Source organism: Colias croceus, chromosome 21, assembly GCF_905220415.1.
Source record: "Colias croceus chromosome 21, ilColCroc2.1".
Lineage (NCBI taxonomy): Eukaryota > Metazoa > Arthropoda > Insecta > Lepidoptera > Pieridae > Colias > Colias croceus.
In genome coordinates this window covers 8,833,670-8,856,632 of record NC_059557.1, presented here as the reverse complement: position 1 = coordinate 8,856,632, position 22,963 = coordinate 8,833,670, and the positions used below count along the sequence as shown (strand labels likewise).

Here is a 22,963-nt window from a genome sequence, read left to right as displayed (position 1 = left end):
CGTAGTCAGCTACGCGGACTAACAGAAAGCCCTGTTCTTGAAATTTTGGTGATATTTCTTTAAGTTTTACCTACTTCTTACTATGTTATGTAAGTATCTACACTGTATATCTTTATTATATTATCATGTAACTGATGAAAGAATTCACTATATTTTTGGCGGATGGTAGAATTTCACAGATAACACAATTTTTATAAGAATCAATTTCAACCTGACAATATATTGTATAAATATAAAAAGAGACAGTAATCGTATAAAAATAATATATAAAGTGATATAAACAAGACTTTACGTCAAACAACGCATCAAATCCGTTGGATTATGTGCAAATTGTTGTTTATAACTCGATTTATCGCGAATGTTCTCTCACATCATTAAATAAAATCAAAACAGGATGTACAATATATCCACATTACCAATTATTTATTTTTGTTTCATACCGCAAAGGTTATTGTACAATACGTATACATTTTACATCTCTATTCTCTATCTAATCTAAAACTGACCAAAGCTTGTACTTTATCGAACTATACATATAATTGGCTAAATACCAAGCAATGTTCTGTGGTATATATCGAATAATATAATCCATACTAATATTATAAATGCGAAAATAACTCTGTCTGTCTCTCTGTTACTCAATCACGCCTCAACTACTGAACCAATTTGCATGAAATTTGGTATATAGATATTTTGATAGCCGAGAAAGGACATAGGCTACTATTTACCCCGGGACATAGGATATAGGTTTTATCCCGGAAATCCCACGGGAACGGAAACTATGCGGGTTTTTCTTTGAAAACGCGGGTGAAGCCGCGGGCGGAAAGCTAGTTTCTAATAAATTAGTTTATTTGAGCTTTTGAAACATTTTCTTCAACTCTACTTTGAATGCTTTAAACAATTACGCGCTAGTAGGTATACAAACCTATCCAGTATCGGCAGTATCTATTGTCTATACCCACATAATATAATTATTATCTATACAAACTTAATAAAAGTCTAGTCTCATAAACAGCGAATAAAAAGTGGTTTCAGGATTCACGAGGGCTATATTGGCAACTTTACGAGCGTCCATCAGCACGCTTGTTACTGTACCAACGGACTGACAAACTGTTCAATATTCAATGTATGAAAACGTATGGTAAATGATTCACTTCGTAGCATGACTGGAGTACTATTTCAGGGTATAATGTATTTAAGCTAAATTGTATGTAGATTGATTGAGGCTCTGGCGTGATTGAGTGACATTCAATCGGCAAATTCAGATTTGTAATAACAGCTGTTAGATTGTATACAGTAGGTTTTTATTAAATTCAACTTTAAGGAATAACAAAAAAGCATCTTTATTCGGTGTTTAAATGAGACAATTCTTTAATTGTTTAAAAAATATCTTCGTCGTTTTAATACTCATTTTCGTCCTATGTCAATCTTGATCATAAACAAAGTCGAGGAGTTTTGTAATTCTCTAGAAGTTTTATGAAGACATAATATAAAACGAAAGCTTTTTTATTTCGAAAAATGATAAAACACTTTTCTACAAAATTGTTACCAATCTAAAATTAGATTTATCACATGGTAATGAATACAGAATGTACCTACTTAGGTATTATTATCTAGTAGTCCAAATATAATCATTTGACAATATTACATATGCTTGCATTACAAAATTTGCATATTAAAGACAATATTGTATAAACAAGGGACAAAATTTAAACATAAAAATATTTTTATAAACCTTCAAATTAATACAGCGCTCTAAAAATGTAGCAGCATGATTTATTCCCAACTTACGACTTCATAAATGACGGTATTTTACGAAAACAATTGGCGACCGTCTGAATTCATCTCAAGGAAAATATCAGAGATAAATCAGTGTCACAGAATGGGGATGATTAAAAAGGGGCAGGACGAGACTATTCACAATTGTCAAATATAACTTTTGCTCTAACTGTGGGGTTAGACGCATACTATAAACATAACTCGGCTAAAGTTAAAGTTAATGGAAGGGTTCTGGTAATCAACAAATCACGTAAAATAATACAAAGTTTTCAGTTTGTGATGTTTGTTGCGGAAAATGTTTGGGGGCATGATATTGTCCAGGATAGAATATGTAAGTACATACTATAATATATATTTTATAATCAAAATTTTGTTTTTTTTTTTTTATTAACAATAGGCAGAGGTTTGGCCACAATCCCACCTGATGGGAAGCGGCGATGTGGCCTACTTGGTTGCACGTCTGCCTAGAAGGAGCCTATTCACCCTATAGGTACAATTGGAAAAAGCTTCTCGCAATCATTAGACATTATCTTCTACTTAGGTAATTAAGTAGCGTAAATACATGTTCATTTAGCTTTACAAAAACTTACTTTAATTTGAAGCCAACCTCACTTACATTTAAACCGCATCATTGAGTCAAAAAATCTAAGACTAAAAAGCGTAATGCTGTAAACATATTGTAAACAAAGTTGACCATTTGGGAATACAACACACAGACACACTATTGCATACCCACGTATAGGTATAAGCGTGTGTGTGTGGGTTCGCGAGAGGGATCCTCACGCGGACCCGATCCGGCGCCGACGTCCTATTGGGCGTCGTCGTCGCGCTGCGGCTGATTTACGCAGCCGCAACCAGCCTCCTTGACGATGGGAGCCGGGCGATGGAGCGGGGATTTAGTCCATTGTCCGGTGGGATGAGGCGGCGTGAGACGTGTTCCGCTCACGCCACTCCATGAGGGTAGAGCTGGCAGGCTCTTAGCTTGTTTGGGCCCGGCGACGGGCTGCCGCTGATGGGGTCACGGATGAATTCTACACATACCCGTGGCCCTGTCGCTGATGTGGCTTGACGGAACACAGTGGGGTTTTGGTCGGTAGGAATCCGACATAACCCACGGCCTCTTCCCCGGAGGCCGTGGGTATCTATGCAAGATTTCCCCACTAAAAAAAAAAAAAAAAAGGTCGTCAACCCGTGACAATAGCACACAATGGTAAAGGCATTTGTGTTCAAAGGACACTAAATTACGTTTATTGTACCATTGCGAATTGCGCTGAAACCCTTGCAAGTGTTATCTGAAAGATTTTTAACTTTATCTGTGCATTTGATAATTTGAACGTAATATACCTATATGGGATACGTTAATAGAGCGTTATTTGTTTTAAACTCGTTTGCTGAAAGGAGAATGACCACGGGTGGTATCGGTAAAATTTTAGTTGTGCCACGTATTCGTGATATTGTTAATTCCTATTTGTATTTATAATGGTCATATGTATCAATATTAAGTCTTAATTATACCGGATAAATTGAAATAATAGTAAAAGTTATTCTTTTGAAACATGTATGACCACGTATGGAATCGGTAAAATACTAGTTGTGTCACGTGTTCGTGATATTGTTAATTCCTATTTGTATTTTATAATGATCATATTTATCACTATTAAGTCGTAATTATACCGAATAAATAGAAATAAAAGTAAAAGTTTTTGTTTTGACACATATATCTATCTCTCTTGCAAGCGTCCTGCGTCATATGTCATAGTTGAATGAATGTGTTCGACGCATTGTTCGGCGTTATTTATTTTGAAATAATGTTTATTACGATTTACTTTTCACATTTATCTTGTAAATTAAAATATTACCTATGTAATAAATGTAAAACTTAACGTTCATCGTTAGTTTAAACTCGATAAAGTATTTTTTTGAAGCGTTGAATAAAACTTTTGTTTTATTTTTATTGTCGTGAACTGCGGCTTATTTACATAAAAACTTTAATCGTTTCTAAAAGTACTAACATCAAGCTTCAAATTGAGCTATATTTCATCTTGACACAATAAGTTTGATTGCGATACCAAGTGCCATAGTCACTTGGGCAATCTCCTTTGAGGTTATTTTTTATTATTTTATTAGGTACTTTTTTATATCTGAATAAAAATAATCAAATTTGAATTTAGAAACTCGAAGTTATATTTTATTCTACAACAACAATATAAATATATGTACAAGATACAACAAGAAAAACTATTAACAAAAATATTACCTTAAAACTCTTCCGAACTAGAATTTAATATAATGCACTAAAGACAAATTGATAAACTTCGTAAACTATTTTATTAACTAAAAATCCAATTGACTGCTCATAAACCAGTCATAACATTTACGGCCGCACCAACTTTGACCAGAGATTATATGAAAGATTAATAAAATTTTAAAGTCCCGAAGCAATAAGTGTAGAAGTTATATTATCTGCTTTATGTCACATTAACGACATCTTTATATCTCGCAATATCGGGACCTGGAATAAAATGTTCTCTTAAATTTCTAAATTTAAATTGTAGTCGCGAGCTGACATTTACTATTCGTCGTTGTAAATGATAGTACAATTTTGGTCGACGTCTAAATAATTGTGGCTTATTTATTATTTTTTCATTTTGTGGTTTTAATTGGAACAAAATTATATTTAAACAATTTTATTGCGATAGATGGATAACGTAACCACAGATTATTAAAAAATAAAAAGTAACTACGCAATACTGGCCACAAATAAAAAAAAGAAGAATGTTATTCCATTTTTAAATTACCTATGACGCAAAAGTACCTATACCTATCTAGAAAATAATATGTAATCGTTTTAAAACACCCCTTTAAAAATAATTTTGTGTAATAAACTAAATTGTCGGATATAATTCGCTAATTTTATTAATTTTAAGTCAAGTCAGTGACCCTCTTCGGCGCAATGTAAGTAGTAATTCTGAAATAATTCAGTCTAAAGTTTCATAAAGTTATTTTGCAATAATATTTTTAATTTCGTCGCAACATGGATCGAATATAAAAGTGCACAGTAATTTATAAAAATGTTACTACTTTGTTACCTACTTGCTCTTTGTATTCATCTCATTAAACTTTTATAACATATAATGAATATTGTTTTTATTTTCTATTAACTAACGTTTAGGTAATTATAACGTGACGCGATGCGTACATTTTGTGACATTTGATAGGTAGGTAGGTCTTTGTTTAATGCGAAAATTACATAACCTACTTTCTGAAATACAATCTATATTGGAATAGTAAAGCTTATAAAAATTAATTATTTATATATACTATTACTTTGGTACCCATTCTATCAAAAATCTTTGAAAAGTGTATGCATAAAAGACTAGTTAATTTTTGTGATAAATTTAATATTATTTCTAAAGATCAGTATGCGTTTCAGAAAAATAAATCAACCACATTGGCTATATATTCCCTGATGGATAAAGTTTTAGGCAGCATTAATCAAAACAAATTAACTACAGCTCTTTTCTTTGACCTTTCCAAAGCGTTCGACTTCGTGTCACACTATAAACTATTAAAAAAACTAGAATCGTACGGTATAAGAGGGCAAACGCTTCACTGGATAAGATCTTACCTTCAAAATAGGCAGCAGTGTGTAACAATTTCTGAAGTAAATAAAAACGATGAAATAACGCATTATTTTTCTGACTACGAAATAATAAAATATGGCGTACCGCAAGGCAGTGTACTTGGTCCAATTCTTTTTGTATTATATGTAAATGACATAGTTAATATAACAAATCACAAGTGCATCTTATTTGCTGACGACATTTCTTTAATTGTAACTTCTGACAAAAATAATATACATGACCACATAAATGACATTAATTATAGTATTGACAACATAATAAAATGGCTTGACATTAATGAATTGAAAATAAATTTGGACAAAACAAAATTTTTACAATTTAATAAATTTAACTTTGACATTCCTAAAATACAAGCAAAAAATGAAATAAAGTTTCTAGGTGTGACAATAGATACAAATATAGACTGGAAACTACATATAGAAAATGTGTGTAGTAGATTAAATAAATTTGTTTATGCATTAAGGCAAGTAAGAAGGGTTACAAACTTAAAAACCGCACTTACTTCTTATTACGCTTACGTGGAATCTGTTTTGCGTTATGGACTTGTTATCTGGGGCAATAGTACCGATATAACAAGAGCATTTCTGGCTCAAAAGAGATGTATACGGGCCTTATGTGGTATGAGATCGGATCAGTCCTGTAAGCCGATATTTAAAAAACTTTGTCTGCTGCCATTGCCATCTCTTTACATTTATGATATGTGCGTGTTTGTGACTAAGCATATGTATCTTTATAAAAAGGCAAGTGATTTAAATAGCCGTAGTCGCAGAGATCCAAGTAAACTAATTTTAAAAGATAATCCTAGATTAAAAAAATATAATAAAAACTGTCTTTATATGAGTATAATAATATATAATAAAGTGCCAACTAAATTAAAAAACTTAGATACTAAATTATTTTTTAAAGAACTTCATAAATGGCTTCAACAGAAATGTTTTTATAGTGTTAAAGAATACCTAAACTCGTAATTAACATTGTCTACCTACTTGCGTCTTAATATTGATTTTGTAATAATGTATGTAATTTTTGTAATGAATATGAATGAATTGTGAAATATTAATTATAATAATGTGAATGAATAACAAATGAATTGATTTTAATAAAATAAAATTAAGAAGACATAATATGAAAATGTACCTATATCTCATGAAAAATGTATTTGCATGCCGTTGAATAACGGCTAAACATGCTGAAATAATGTATCTTATTCTTAACACCTATGTATACCATGTTTACTTGCAAATAAACGATTTATTTATTTATTTATTTAAAAATGCATGATGGATGTAGATTGTAGCTACTTTTGTTTGTATTTTTGTTGGTGTGCGAATCATCTACCATTCATGAATAATGACTATTGTTTTTATCGGTGCATTTGCACCGTAAAATAAAAACAACACTGAATACGAGTTTTCGTTTACACTAAAAGATCAAGAAATAATGTTCGATTATTGTAAATGCACGGTTAGATAGAGTTTCATAATAATAAAATTTTCCAGTAAAAATTCTGCTAGATAAATTAATATTACGATGCAGATGTAATGTTTAAATAAAAGCGTTACACTAATAAAATTAAGACGGTTAGTCCACTCATAATATTTAAGATCTTAACTTTATGGCCTGAGCCTAAAAGTAATGCGAAAAGTACATAAAATTTTTACGACTAGCTTTAGATTCATTCACTCTTTAGATTATTATTACTGCTTTGTGAAGTATTACATCTTATTTTATGTTAGACCTTGTCACGAGGAAAATCAAGGACCTACATCTCGACATGTAGATTGCAGAATGTAGATAGTTACCTATTTATTTAAATGTAACAATATGTGTGATATATTGGGTTACATATTATAACACTTATTTATGTTGCTTGTAACACATGTTACACGTATCACGTATCAATATAAACGGTTGTTTTTCTATGGATTTTTATGGATCCATACTATAATAATATTATAAATGCGAAAGTGACTCTGTCTGTCTGTCTGTTACTCAATCACGCCTAAACTACTGTACCAATTTGCATGAAATTTGGTATGGAGATATTTTGATACCCGAGAAAGGACATAGGCTACTTTTTATTGCGAAATATGTACCACGGGCGAAGCCGGGGCGGACCGCTAGTAAATAATAATTTATTTATCAAAACTCTAGTTGAAGCTTTACATTTTCCTAAACGTCACATAATATAATGATGCGTGCAGCCTGTATCATTGCTTATTTAGAATTTTGGTTAACCACGTCTGGCTCGCGCTTATCAAATCAATGTACTACAAAATAGCTACGATTTTTAATAAAAAAAAAACTTCACTAAAATGTGTTCTATAAAACATTGACTCCACATTAAACTCTAAAATATATCGGCGATAAATTCAAGAATATCGAACATTTTACAAGCCCGTAAAGAAAATTTCGTTTCACTTCATTACCCCCAAGTATACCGCAGTCTGCTTTAATCAATTCACTTAGGGGTTGAACACGTGAATTCATTTAAATTTATACATCTATTAAACAATTAAATGAATTGGGATCTTATTGTGTTTTACGCCTCGAATGAGTTAATATGTTTCGTCTGGGACTAATCAATTTTAGCATTTATATACCCTCATTAATACGTACTAAAAATAGATAATTTGTATTATTTTCATATACCTATAATGAGAGGGGATTTTTTAAGGTTTCGGATACATATAATTACGGTTTTCTCTTTTCAATATTTGTTTTCACAGCAAAAGGAATAGAACCTTGTTACTTGTTATAAATTGACGAACTGATTACGGTTATTTGAAAAATTGTATCATATACATATTTTCAAAAAACAAGGTTATGTTTCAATACCTACTTCTATTGTTCTATAAAAATCGTAAACTTTTAATATACCTACTTCCCCAAATAAGCCAATTAAATATAATTTACCATACCAGTAGCCGGAAAAACCAACAGCTAGACTAATCGCCACAAACAAATTCCGATAAGCCCTAACGAACGGACCCCAGAATAATTTCCATCACTTCTATGTATTTGCCCCTTGCTTATCGGTCATTCACATTTTATTGCGTCTATAACGATCGGCCATTACTTACAAACAAACAATTGACGTGTATATTAGCTGTGTATCTTAATGACTGTGATTTCAGCAAATGGGAGGCTTAACTGGTACTATTGTTTTTTCGATATTAATGGCAATTCAAAGCCAGGGACGGGAGATTAAGCGATTTATGTAGATATGGATGTGCTTGCCAAAGCTATTTCTCTGGGATAAAAGCGGTTAAGGATAAGGATTCATGTAAATGCACATCTCATCTGGGGATATATCTCACTAGCTGCTCCGCGCGGTTTCACCCCCGTGGCTCTACTCCTGTTGGTCGTTGCGTGATGATATTATAGCCTATAGCCTTCCTCTATAATTGAGCTACCTAACACCGAAAGAATTTTTCAAATCGGACCAGTAGTTCCCGATATTAGCGCGTTAAAACAAACAAACTCTTAAGCTTTATAATATTAGTATAGATGTATACCAAAATCCACAATTAAGTATACCATAAGTATACCATTATAAGTTTCACAAATAGGTTTAAAAAATATATTTTATTCCTTTTGCATAATTTTACACGAATATAGACTAGACTGTTTAAAATAATTAACAAAAAAAATAAATTCACTATAATACGAACGTAGATGATTTTCTTGAAATTATTTAAAGAATTCTTAGTTCTAATAGAGTACTTATATACCCATAGTAAGAGACTAGTTATGTATTTACACAACGAGGACAAAAACACAGCCATAAAGCAGTAATGAGAATGAAAGGAATGAAACGCATCGCACATCGACATGCGGTATTTGTGTCAGATCATGCACGGCTCACGAGATGCGGTTGGGCTGTGGTTCTTAAACTTTAGCAAAGACCCCCGTTAAAAGATCATATGCTAACATTATGAATCCATTGGCATTACAAAATTACTATTTGCGGTTTTTGTAAGTTTAGATTTAAAAATTATTATAGCATTTCCGAATTAGTTTACACATAGTTTTTTTATTATTTAGCAATATTTTTAGCCACAAAAGAGATATATCCCTGCAGTAGGAATAAAATATAATATTATGGTCATCTAAGTAAGCTATTCAATATTTCTCAATCATAATTTCATACCTAAATAGTTAATTTATTTGGTTTCGAGTTTCATTATTACCCAATATGATTATTTGGGTATAATTTGACAAAGTTTGAGAAGCTCTACACTGCCCCGCGGACCCGCTCGCCTTCAACATAACATGACATATGAGAACCAGTCACGCACTCACTCGAACAGCATTAGACGCTTTGGTAATTGAGATATTACTGTTCGATTGATACTATTTTTATCAATATACTACTGCAATATAATGAAATTTTAACTATTACGCAGTAAAAATTATATTTTCATATGATTTTTTTAATAAGCATAATAAACTGAAACTTAAACGTTCTAATAGACTATCTTATTGGTCTGTGCCAAACAAAAACATTATAATATAATAGGAATACTTTTCTTGGACATTGGTTAGTTTGATCGTTGAATTTTCTTCCATGTTTATCATCTCGTACCACATTAGGTGTGAAGATCTGGTATTCCTATTATATTTCCTTGTAAATTAGAAAAAGGCCAAAATTATACTATATTTGAAAGATAAACATACACAATAATAACTTATATTATTACTTACAGCGTATGCAGTAGTGGGAGCGAAGGAAGCGATGTGTCCGTCAACTCTGCTATCAAGTTGCTCGCTAGGTTCCTGAAACAAGAGTTAAATTAGGTATATAAATAAAATAAATAAATAAAATAAATAAATAAAATAAATAAAATCTTTATTTTGCTTTAAACATGGTATTCAATGGTGATACAATTATATTAATAAAGCACAAACATGTTCAGCCAATACAAGCATGCAAAAATAATTAGGTACCATAAAGGAGTTAATGGTCTGTTCGGGTTGAACTTTCCATGAACTCCTTTATGGTATAGAAGTTTTTTTCATTAAGCCAAATAAGAAGATGTTTTCTAAATTTATAATCATTACACGTCTTTAAGTAGTTAGGTACAACCTATCGATATATTTCCTACTGTTATTGTACCCGTTGTTAACTAAGTATCATTGTTATATCTTGTTTCCTGATCAATCGCTTTTTGATACATCTATTTTGATGAAGTAGAGAGAGTAGAAAAAAATAGATAGGTATTACAAAATAGTATAATGTGCATTTTTTGTATTAAATTACTTTATTATAGAATACTTGTTTACTTGTAGTAAATCATATTATTTTTCTTATGTTTTGCACGCTTTCCGTGTGATGTGTTTAACTACCCACAATTTCTTAATAATCATTTTTTATAACAATTTATTTCGTTCGTGTCCGTCCGTTTCGTGTGTTTGGTTATATCAAAATAGCTTTAATTGCAATAGCCACAAGTACGCTTATAGTGTAAACGTGACCTACATTGCTATCATAAGACCCTTTATGACGCGCATTGCATTTCAACGGATTATTGAACCTGCAGCCACTGTTATGGTAAGATACTTTGAACTTTTGCTATTTCCTTTGTTTATACTTTTTATTTCAGTATTTTTAACACTTGATCTTTTATTTTTAATCTTAGTTTAACATTATTGAATATTAATGAAGAAGTATGTAGATCAATTTTTATATTTTTATATCAAGAGGCGTATCTGGATTAAATTGTGAGTTTTATTATTTAAAATTTAAATTGCCAGTTAAATATCAAATTTAGCTCCTCAAATCGTACGTACGCTTTTTACTGGTTGTTTTCATCTATACTTAAGCTGAAGAGTTTGTTTGTTTGTTTGAACGCGCTAATCTCAAGAACTACTGGTCCGATTTGAAAAATTATTTCAGTGTTAGATAGCCCATTTATCGAGGAAGGCATCACGCTAAGACCAACAGGAGTGGAGCAATGCGGATGAAACCACGAGGCACAGCTAGTCTTTTATACAAAGATGTTGACGTATCTATACATAATTATAATAAATCTGTAGAAGGGTCAATTCTGTACATTGAAAATATTGAAAAAATGAATAGCAGGGGGTGTTACTGGATCGATACCAAGCCCAAATATGTGATTTAAAAAATTTTTGTCTGTCTGTCTGTCTGTCTGTCTGTCTGTCTGTATGTTCAGGCATCACGTGAAAACTAACGGTTCGATTTCGATGAAACTTGGTATAGGTAATTATACCTTATTATCCTGGGCATAAAATAGGATACTTTTTATGCCGGAAATATACGTAGAAAAAAAATAAATCTTAATTTTTCTTAATTTTTCCGCGCGGACGGAGTCGCGGGCGGAAGCTAGTTCATAATATTTATTTTATATTAACGACTTTCAAAAGCATTTGAATCACTTATTTATGTTTACACAGGAAGTTTAATGCTGTTTGTTTCAATTCGCACTTACGTGACATTAATTGTAATGGCAACTACGTCCTTGTAACTTCCTTTTAAAATGTATAATGGCGGATGAATTATTTATTCGTATAAAAAAAAACAAATAAACAAGAAAATAATGATAAGACTGGAGAGGAGAAGGATAAGAAGGGATGTCAAACTTTGGAACATTTATTGTTAAAAACACTATTTACCTATATAATTTCGTTATAAGGACTAATCACTAAGGTACTTAAAGAATGACCTAGAAAAGTGCTTGACGGGACTATACCGATAGGTAATTAAAATTTCAATATTTAAATCTTTCATATTTCATTCTAAATAGCACGACTGAAATATTTTATTAAGTAGGTGTAAGTACTAAAAAGTAATTTAGGAAAATATATCAAAATATTCGAAATCGAACCAAGGCAATTTGTACCAACATTTTCAATAGATAGCATGTTTCGAATGGCTGTTAGAAGCAGAATTTAAACGATTTTATGGGTCGGTGAAAAGTGTATGTGCATCGTTTTTCTTTCAGCGGTTTTATGTGACAGCGTGACGTGGACGCCAGCGTGGGCGGCGCGACGGGACGTAGACTTAGCTCGATGCTAGATGTACCTAGGTTCTTGTAGGAAAATCCCTTGTTTCAAAGTATTACTGTTTATTCCAATTAGTATTTAGATAATTGTATGATTTAGGAAACATTTGGGACAATATTTTCATTACCATAATGAAGAATTCTGAAACGAAATCTGCAAAAATCGAGAGAAGGTTCTTTCGGTTCTTCATAGATAGTTAACTATGCTATACTTTGCTCTATTTTGTAAATAATATGTTCATGGACAAATACTTACTTTGTGGGAAAATTAAAATACCACTTACATAATATTATGTATATTTAAACACATATATACTGCGACATCTTTGAAAGGCCGATAAAACAATCTTAATGTTCCCAGACGTTGCAAATGCTTATTTATTTATTTTTAAACAATTGGATGAGAGAGATCCATTAATGTTATGGGCGGCGGTGATCACATCAAGTGCTTTGCTGGTTGCCGTAAAAACTAACTTACTCTTCTAAGCGAAACAGTACAAAAATAACGTGTAGCTTATATATTATAACGACCAGCCCTACCAAGTCATTTGTTACCAGTTAAAATAAACTGTAACTTTGTCATATGTTCTATGTTAATATATTATCTTTTTATATTAGAAAAAAGAGTACATCCAGTCCTGTACTTTATGCTGGTGAACCCCTTATCTCGTACTCCATTGACACTGATGGCAGTGAATGGGCGATTTTTCATCAAAGAGGTTAACGACCGAGCCTTTGAAAAGGTCTTCGTAATGAAAATTAACTAAAACTAGAAAAGGTGGAATCAAATGTTTAGTGCGTAGTTAGTGAAGGTAACTTTTATGTTTCTGAATCGATTTTATTGGTTCAATATCTAAATTGATTATCCTTAGCATCAGTATAAAAACTTCTTAACTTCAGTCGGTACTCTTTTCATTCTAAAAATAATCCAGAGACTTATCAGATATAAATCATAGCAATTTGCAAAATCATAACTAGAAAATTTTTGTAGGTTACAAATCTAATTTACGCAATTTTTAATTGACCACATTTCACGAAATTACAAAATTTATTTGCGCTCGCAAATTACTTATAACTTTGAGATAAAGTTTGTCGGATTTAATAATAATTTTCGTGTCATAAAAGTAATTATACAAGTTATACTAGAAGATTTCTAATTAATATAAGTAATTTTTTCACTTTAAAATATGGAACGTAATTTATTTTATTGATTAAATCTTTTTACGTAGGTACATATAAATTAGATTCAAATTAATAAAAACAATGCTATAATATTACTATGTAGTTAAACGGATATGGTCTGTTATTTTTAACATGATTATAGAAGTCATATAAAACAGATTCTGCTCAATTGTTCGGTGCATTTAATGTTTTCTAAGTCATTGTAATAATAAATAGTTTGGAAAATCCAAAAGTGCACGCCTCATAATCTCATCCTTAAGTTACAATAAAATTGATTATTTATAAAGAGTACGTGACTATAAATATAAAAATGAAATAAAATAAAACATTTGGAAAAGTAAAGAAAGCGGTACCGTAATAATTGAGTTTTTTTTCTTGTGGCCCCACCTAGATGTGAAACTGCGCAGGTTTAAGGGACTGACTACCAACTTATTTTTTTAAACCTTGGCTTATAGTATAAAGAATCGAGTTTATAATGGTGAATTTTGAGTACACTATAAAAAAAAAATCGATATTTTTTTTGTTTATTTAATAACAATTAAACCACATCGAATCAGACCCTGAAAAATGAAAGGGTTCTATTCCTGAGCATACTCAAGCGTAAGAGAAAAAAAAAGACTCGATTAGTAAAGTATTTCGGTCGCTATCGTGTTAACAAGAAAATCCTCCGCACATACAGACACACGGACGTCCAAGACAGAACTTTTTTAAACTGTTTTTTAACTATAGTAGAGCCATTTTAATAGGCAACATTTGACAGTTCAACAAAATTCAACAACGTAACCTAGTAACGACGACATAGAATAACATGATATTTCGTTTTGTTAGAACTGCACATTTGCTTAACTTTTTTAAATTATGATTACATATTTATAATAATAATAACCGATACAAGTAATTTTAAGATTTCATTTTACTGATAAACCATTCTAAACATAATAAACAATTTCTGAATTGAAGAACTGACGTCGCTACAATTTTGTGTCAATAAACCTTTTTTCTTTTTAAATACCAGAGATGTTACTCTAAAAATCGAAATCTGACATCTAGAATCGAATGCATTGATTACTTGTGAATAAAAATCATCATAAATTAATAAATTCGATTGACAAATGTTTCAAATCCGTATCGATTAATTCACTTTAATCGATGTTTTTATACAAGTTACATCTCTTCGAAGATAAAATTGATAGACGTCAAATGTTGCCTATTAAATTGGCTCGACTATAGTTTAAATAACAAAAATGACATCAAAAATATCATGAATGTTAAAAATAGTGTTTTTTCTTAATATGTGTGTGTATGTTTTATCTTACAAGTGCAATGTATGATACATAAAGACATTTTAAGTTTGAAAAATCAGATGTTTTGCGCGAAGTGACAGTAGTACCCACCTCAACGCTTCGCTTATGAGGCGTGCAATATTTTTTATTTAAATATTATCTTATAGTTAATTCTCTTTCATTGATTACTTACAGCGCCTGTAGTCTATTAGTATGAGCCAGGGCGGGTGGAATGGCAGTGAGTCGGTTGCGAGCCAGACGAAGCACGCGCAAGCTTTTTATGTCTTTCAACACGTTTGCTTCTATGTCTGTTATTAAGTTTTCTTCTGCTGACCTGTGAAAAACAAATAGTTTGATGACGTCACAATATATCAGGTAGGCTTTTTAAACGTAATGTTAAAGGTAAAGCAAGTGGGATAGGAATCGAAGTAGCTCATTCAAGTAAAGCTGCATATAAGTAGTTGGATAAGTAAAAGAACTAAACAGAATATTAATTATTGTTTGGTACAAATTTCAGGGAAAATTTCGAGTCTTGTTAATTGTATTTATTTCTTTTGAATAATAAACAGTTGTTGTTAGCTTAGTATTAAATTTATATGAATTTTTAAACGAATTATAATATTAAAAAGTACATACAGTATGAAAACTTTAATTGTTGGAAAATGGAAGCGGGGCTGATGGATTGCTGATGCAAATAAAATATATTTTGTTTATCATAAGACATTCTACCATTACACTTTTATGCCTAAAACTTTACGCGACTACCAATAAATAAATCACTTTTAACATCCGTAATAAAGTTGTTTATCCTATCGTTAAAAGCAAATTCGCAGGCTTCAATTAAAACAATTTCTCAAAAGTCACTCCAGTCTCATACTACATACACATGTTTTAAATTATAAAAACTAGATCATAAATACCTGTTCAAAACTCGTATGAGTACATACAATTTGCCCTCAATTATCTATCGGTTTGCGAAACCGTGCGAAAGCCGAGAGCAAGTCATTCGCACGATGACATTTGGATCATAATTTATAATAAACTTTATTGCAACGTAATAGACCCCCACTCATTATTGCAGCGGGGACGTATTTTCAAAGTTCCTTTGTTACAAGGCAACATAGCACGGCAGAATCATCATTCAACATTTATTCTCGACCAACAAACAAAAGTACAAGATAGAAAAAGCTTACAAACGTCCCAAACTCTACTCATTTACAGTACATATTATGTACCTGTCATTATTAATTAATTATTATTAGCACACTAGCGGTCCGCCCCGGCTTCGCCCGTGGTACATGAAAACGTTTTCTCTCCATAAGAACCATTGTCGTACTTCCAGGAATATTATAAAAAAAAAGAATTAACGAAATCGATTAATTTTATATTATAGATTACAGATTCTACAGAATTAATCTCAGAAATTCGACATTTCTTTATGATTTATTTCATGATAATTATAATTAAAGCGCTTCAAGGTATATCATCGATAGCCATCAAACCGCAGATACTTCATGACATTTCGCAAGTCGAACCTTTTAAAAGATTCGTGATTTATAGCACTTGTGGTCTTTATCCCAAAATAAATCGATTTGTATAGCGAGTTTTACCAATGACTGCGCTTAGAGTGTAAAAAGTAAAAACATACCAAACATACTTTCACATTTTATATTCTCTCTTTAACACATAAGTACATCGCTCCTATAACAAAATATCGAATCATTAATCAATCATACTGGTCGACCTTCGGGCGAGATGACGGGACAGCGGGGTGTCAAGGCTGCAGGCTCTGACACTGCTTGATCTTTGGCTCTCAGACCACTAGCAGACTGTAACCTCTTTTGTTTTGAGTGTAATGATGTTCTATAATCTATGGATCGAAGACCGACGACATTCTATTTTTAAATAACAAGAACCGCCATTTTACACGATTTTTTTGTTCATAAAACAACTTTTTTAATTTTCTATAAAATATCATAAATTATATAATAATAGTGATTTGCGAATTGATTATAATCATGTATTTAGTTGTAGATGTTTATAACATTTATTTATTTTTAAATAAGGTGAGAATATATTATTGTTAAAACTTTAGACATTAATAATTCTATAATATTATCTTAACCACACACATTTAAGTAGGAATATTACTATTTATATGATGTTATGACTATGTATCGGAAAACAATAACCAATCTCAACATCGTGCTTAAATGATAATGTGTGATATTTGATCACAAACTGTAACTGTACATATTGATATTAAATTCCGTAATATTAATTTATACAAGTATAATATTTGTACATTGCTAGCTGTGCCTCGCGGTTTCACCCGCAGTGCTCTGCTCCTGTTGCTCTTAGCGTAATGATATATAGCCTATAGCCTTCCTCGTTAAATGGGCTATCTAACACCGAAAGAATTTTTCAAATCGGACCAGTAGTTTCTGTTATTAGCGCGTTCAAACAAACAAACTCTTCAGCTTTATAATATTAGTATAGAATTATAGATCATGTATAGATTAAAATATTTTACTTATTTCCTATACTATCATCGTACTAACCAAAATTCTTCTTGAATACATCACTTGTGTACGTTTTGGGTATTTAATATGTTTTTCCCACTAATAAAAAATGCAGCCTTCGAAACTTCTTTCCTCATGACCTTACACATTTCGCACAATTCACCTTGATTTCTAAATAATGACGAATCTATTTGATAAGTAATGTATCCGTTTACATTTACGTTTATTTAACACGAATAATTATCTATTCATGTTCATACATCAATATTAGGTTATTGCTTCTAAGTATATTTGCAAGCGACTAAAGAAACGCAATTTTCGATTCGATATTGGTATCTATGTATATTTTTCAATATTTAATCACATCATTATAAAGAGTTCTATCGTAGAGTAAAATTTTCCGAAGCCAAAGGTAAGGGTTAAAATAATTAAGGGTAATTATTTAGTTTTTATAGTACTATTCCGAAAGTACATTTCGAATAGAAAAATCTTTTTTTATCATCATTTACCTAATGAAATTTTCAGTGGGAGTGGGTACCTATTTCTGATTTAATTTGGCTTAAAAAAATAGACAAGCAAATTCAATCTACAAAATCTAGAGCTAGGTACTCACTAAAAACATGCTATAAATAAAACATGTCTCTTTAAAAAAAAAAGAATGTGTGTACTTATGTACACGCGTTAGAAGTTATACTTCCTGGGCGTCTGGAAAAAATACTAGAATATACAACTTGAACATAGTTATCAATTTTCATACCACCTAGAACTAACTTCATGCTGTTAAATTTAGGTGTCGGTGTGCGCGCGCATCGTAAAAATTCACTCTCATCATTTTTCTCCATCGCGCCAAAAGAAGTATAACTTCAAAAATACATATTTGTTTAAATTCTACGTGTGGTGCATGTGTGATGTAATTGACATGTAATAAAATATTTTCAAGATGGCTGCCGTCTTTTCATGAGATAAGATTCGCCTCCAGCTGCCTTGTGACCGCTACCCTTGTCACGGAAATCGGAGTCCTAATCTATCGGAGCAGGCTCTGAATTAATTGTGGCATTATATGGGATTACCCCATTTATCGACGTCTTCTAGTCAATGCGTAATTGATCAAGAATGTTAGTAAGTAGCGTTATCACTTATCCCTAGTTAATATATGTGTCGTGTAAATAGATTTGGTGATGTTTGCACATTTATATCACTACATAGTATAAAACAAAGTCGCTTTCTCTGTCTCTATGTCCCTTTGTATGAAACTTCTTTATGACCTTATTTTGCAAAAAATAATTTACTATATGCAACTTTACAGAAATACGTCGAATCACGCGTGGTAGGGATAAGAAAAAGATGGCGCGTAACGGAAAAATGTGACGCGTAACGCGAAAAAATATTACACTAAATTTTTTTCAAACCCCGATAAAGAAGTTTCACTTAAATATCTATTTAAGTACCTAGGTACATGTAATATTAAACATCAACCTTGATTATATTAACAAAGAAACAAAAAGTTCCAAAGTTGTTGTTATTATTATATTGAATTTGCGAGGAACAAATCAAATATTTGCAATCACTTTGGTTTCGGAGATTTAATACTTTGTTTACTCACTTTCCTATTTATTGGTTTTCGTACGTCTATGTAATTAATTGGACCGTTGATTTATCGATATTTCTAGATACTTTTGACTTGTTATAATCGTGACATGACGTATTTATGTCATAATTGTTATTATTAAGGTCCTGTATAACGCGTTAGTAAGAAGTCGTTTAGAACATAATGCAGCAATTTGGGCTCCTCATGAGAACAAATATAAATTAATGTTGGAGCGGGTCCAAAATAAATTCATGAGACACTTATATTTAAAATTGTACGGGGTATATCCTTTTTATCCGTTGATGTACCCTACCTTATTTGTATTGGGTATGGTGGGGTACAATCAATTGAGTGTACGGCGAGACTTTTCGCTTGCCGTTTATATTATAGGTCTTCTTCGTGGTGGGGAGCAGAACTCAGGGCTGCTTGAGTGTGTGAGTTTCTGCGTTCCCACCAGATTCGCGTGGAGACGGCGCCGCTCGCCGCTGTTGCTGGTGCCCACAGCACGAACTGGCCTTCTTGCGAAGGCACCAATGATACGAGTCATCCGCATCATAAATGAAGCGCATGAAAGGGCGGACTTATTTCATAGCCCAATGAGTGAGTTCGCAAGGGTGGTGTTACAGTTGATTTGTAATTTTTAGAATCTATTTCTTTATTAATTTATGTATGTATAATAATATCTAAGTATTTAGTTTTTTTAAGTTAGTTAAGTTTATTTGGTAATAAAATTGTATCTTTGTCGCATTGGGAATGACCTGTAACGGCAAGTGATATTTTTATTAAATAAATAAATAAATAAATAAATAAATATTTTTGTAAAAAATTAAAAAATTTCGCGCTATCATAAAAAAGTAGCAATCCATGGGTTAAACGTTTTAATCAATAAAAAGGACATCAATTAAAAATTATAGAATTTGTACAAACGAATTTAACAAGTGCTTTAGCACTTAACAATCCTTTCAGTAGTCATAAAACTATAACAAAGTAAGAATAGAAAAATGTTTCCACTTTAATACAGATGGAGCAAATATCGATAGCTTATTTACCCAAAAAGGTAAGAAAGAACCAATATTAAAGGCTCTTTTATAAAGAGATTTGAAAAACTAGCAGCGAAAGAAGATATTTCATTAAACTATCGTTCATCCAATATGGTGCCGTGTGTTAACGTATAGGTAATGTTAACGACCCCCGGGATTGGGATTTTTTACACGACCCGACGTCTCGACGATCCACAGATTATCCAGAATACAGATTCAGTATCGGTTGCACAGACCAAGTAGATTTTTATTTATTGCCAGATCCATTCAGCCTTTGTTTCTAAGATATAAGATTGATTTGTTTACGAAAAGCTGCATTTTCTTATTACATGAGTTTTAGTGAAACTTTGTCTATTTATATTTTGTTAAGAAAATAAATAAGATTATCTATTTGTTAAATTAATTTATTTGAAGTAAAAAGTTTTATATCGATAGCATTTTAAAGCATAAAATTCGAGTTTAGAGCTTTACCTAAATTTCTGAAAGAGCTCTATGTTTTTTTTTTTTTCATACACAAGCTTCTCACCATTCCTTTATCATATTATCACACACGCGATAAAAACTTTTATTAGAAATAATATTTATTATCCAAATGTTTATTTTTATACAACTTTGAAATATGCGGCTCATAAGTTTCGAAAGAGTAATTTATGCGCTTGTTAATAATAAACGCTTGGAAATAGCCGGCGCCACACGTGGTTCATATCATTTTTTGTTTATTTTATTGTGGACTGAAACTGTTCGATTCTAATTTTATTTTGGTTCATTCACCTTTGAAATATATTTTATGTGTGTTTGAACGCTATCGATGTTCGGTTTATTAGTTTTTAAGGTATCTCAAGGATTGAAAAAAAAAACTGTGAATGCTTTCCTAACTAATGTGTTGTATTGGTACACAAAGAGATAATTTTTTTCTTGAATATAAAACTGTGACAACTTGATTAAATAATGAAATTAACACATAACGCAGAGTAATTCATATTTCATACAGTCTACAGAAATCTGAAAAAGTTCTGAATTTTCATGAAGCTATAAGTGTTTGCAGGATTTGATAGCTTGATTTGAGACAGATACTTACTTGCACTTAATAAAAAAATTCGATTTACTTTCAAGAACAATGAAAAATTTTCAAGAACAAGAATTTACTTTCAAAAACAATTCTCAAGAACATGAAATCGCGGGTTACTCTGTATATTGTATAATAAAACGTACAAGATATAGGTAATAAAAAAGGTAGCGCTGGAATCCCTTAGCATGATTCCGACAAAACATTCACTGAACCTAATTTCAATGATATTGGATAGTGTTGAGGATCAAAGAAACGTCTTTATTATAGGCCTTCCCTAGTGTATGTTATTACATGTCGAATTTCATATATCCTTTCGATGTTTTTCGCGTTCTATTTTGTTTATCAAAAGATACTTTTTTATCTTCTTCCTGATAAGAAAAGATACTTAACCTGTTTTATAAAAGTGTTATAATGAAAAGATGCTGTAACTTCGCATTAGAAATTTTGCACCATGCTTCACATTCTGTAAGGACTTAGAAATTATTATTGTAAATTCGTTCTTTAAAAAGCACGGTATTGTTTTAAATAAATAAATAAAATAAAATAAAAATCGTTTATTTGTTTCACAGTGTACAATCAGTTTTGAATACGGTAAAAATTGCATATTATAATAACGGTGTTTATACGAAGGTTTTGAAGCTACAATGTTTTAACAAAGTAGTTAGTACTATAGTGAAAGACTTCCAGTGAAGAACGCACAACTATGTTAGTGCTAAATGAACTCACAAATAATGCAGCCGTGGTAGATGCGCGGCGGGAAGCTGGGCCAGCATGCAGCGGTCGAGCCACAGCCTGGCCAACGCCGCACCGTCTAGCGCGCCCGCAGCTACGCGCTCCAAACGGTTGGCTGATAAGTTCCTGTTTACATAATTGTTGTGTTCATTTATACTTTACTAGATTTCCGCCCGCGGCTTCGCCCGCGTTTGCAAAGGAAAACCCGCATAGTTCCCGATCCCGTGGGATTTCCGGGATAAAAACTATCCTATGTGTTAATCCAAGTTACCCTCTATATGTGTGCTAAATTTCATTGTAATCGGTTCAGTAGTTTTTACGTGAAAGAGTAACAAACATCCATACATCCATACAAACTTTCGCCTTTATAATATATATATATATATATTAGATTATAGCAATAAAACAAAACGCGAGTAAGTATAGATACCGTTTATCTACTCATGTGGTATAGATATGCGTTGCACTTACAGTCTTGTATTAGGTAGATGCTCTAAATATTGTTGAGTTTTTTGCAAATACATTATAATATATATAAAATCAGCTATTAAAATATACATACCAAATAATTTAGTTTAGTTTAATTTGTAGACTAACAAATCATCTCTACATCTTTAATTAAGAATAGATATCAAACCAAGTTATATCTCTTCTTTATTTGCGACATTCCACACAATAATTTACGATTTCTTAGGATATATAAAAGATTTATCCTCTTATATAATGCCTAAGTACACTAATCTACAAAACCTGCTGAGATGCTTTCAATAGCAAACTGTTTTTACAGCCTAATTTTATGGTTCTCTCTTAATAACGATAAATCTGAAGGATCGTATATCTTGGACAAACAAAGATCTACATGAAAATATGTTTTAGCATATCGTAAGTAGGTATGTATTGATTGTATTGTCATTATTGTATTGTATTGTCATATTGTCATTATAATATTGAATATAAAAAATGAAATTTCGTTACAATATAAAAAAACCGCTTTATTAAGATACTAAGCGGTCGTATCAGTGACCTGTTTGTTTTATTCTAATTCTTATATGCTTACAATTATGTACTTTTCAAAAAGAATGTTAATTTGTTAACT

General features: G+C 31.5%; 1 protein-coding gene across 1 annotated transcript in view; it reads right to left on the bottom strand.

The window, feature by feature from the left end:
• LOC123701515 (lutropin-choriogonadotropic hormone receptor) overlaps positions 1-22,963 on the bottom strand; it is an 83,834-nt gene that overhangs the window by 39,784 nt on the left and 21,087 nt on the right. Inside the window, exons 3-5 of the mRNA XM_045649020.1 lie at positions 21,862-21,993; positions 15,110-15,250; positions 10,131-10,202 (exon numbers count right to left, since the gene is read on the bottom strand). Of these exons, the coding sequence (XP_045504976.1) occupies positions 10,131-10,202; positions 15,110-15,250; positions 21,862-21,993 (345 nt within the window). The remainder of the gene's footprint in view (positions 1-10,130; positions 10,203-15,109; positions 15,251-21,861; positions 21,994-22,963) is intronic.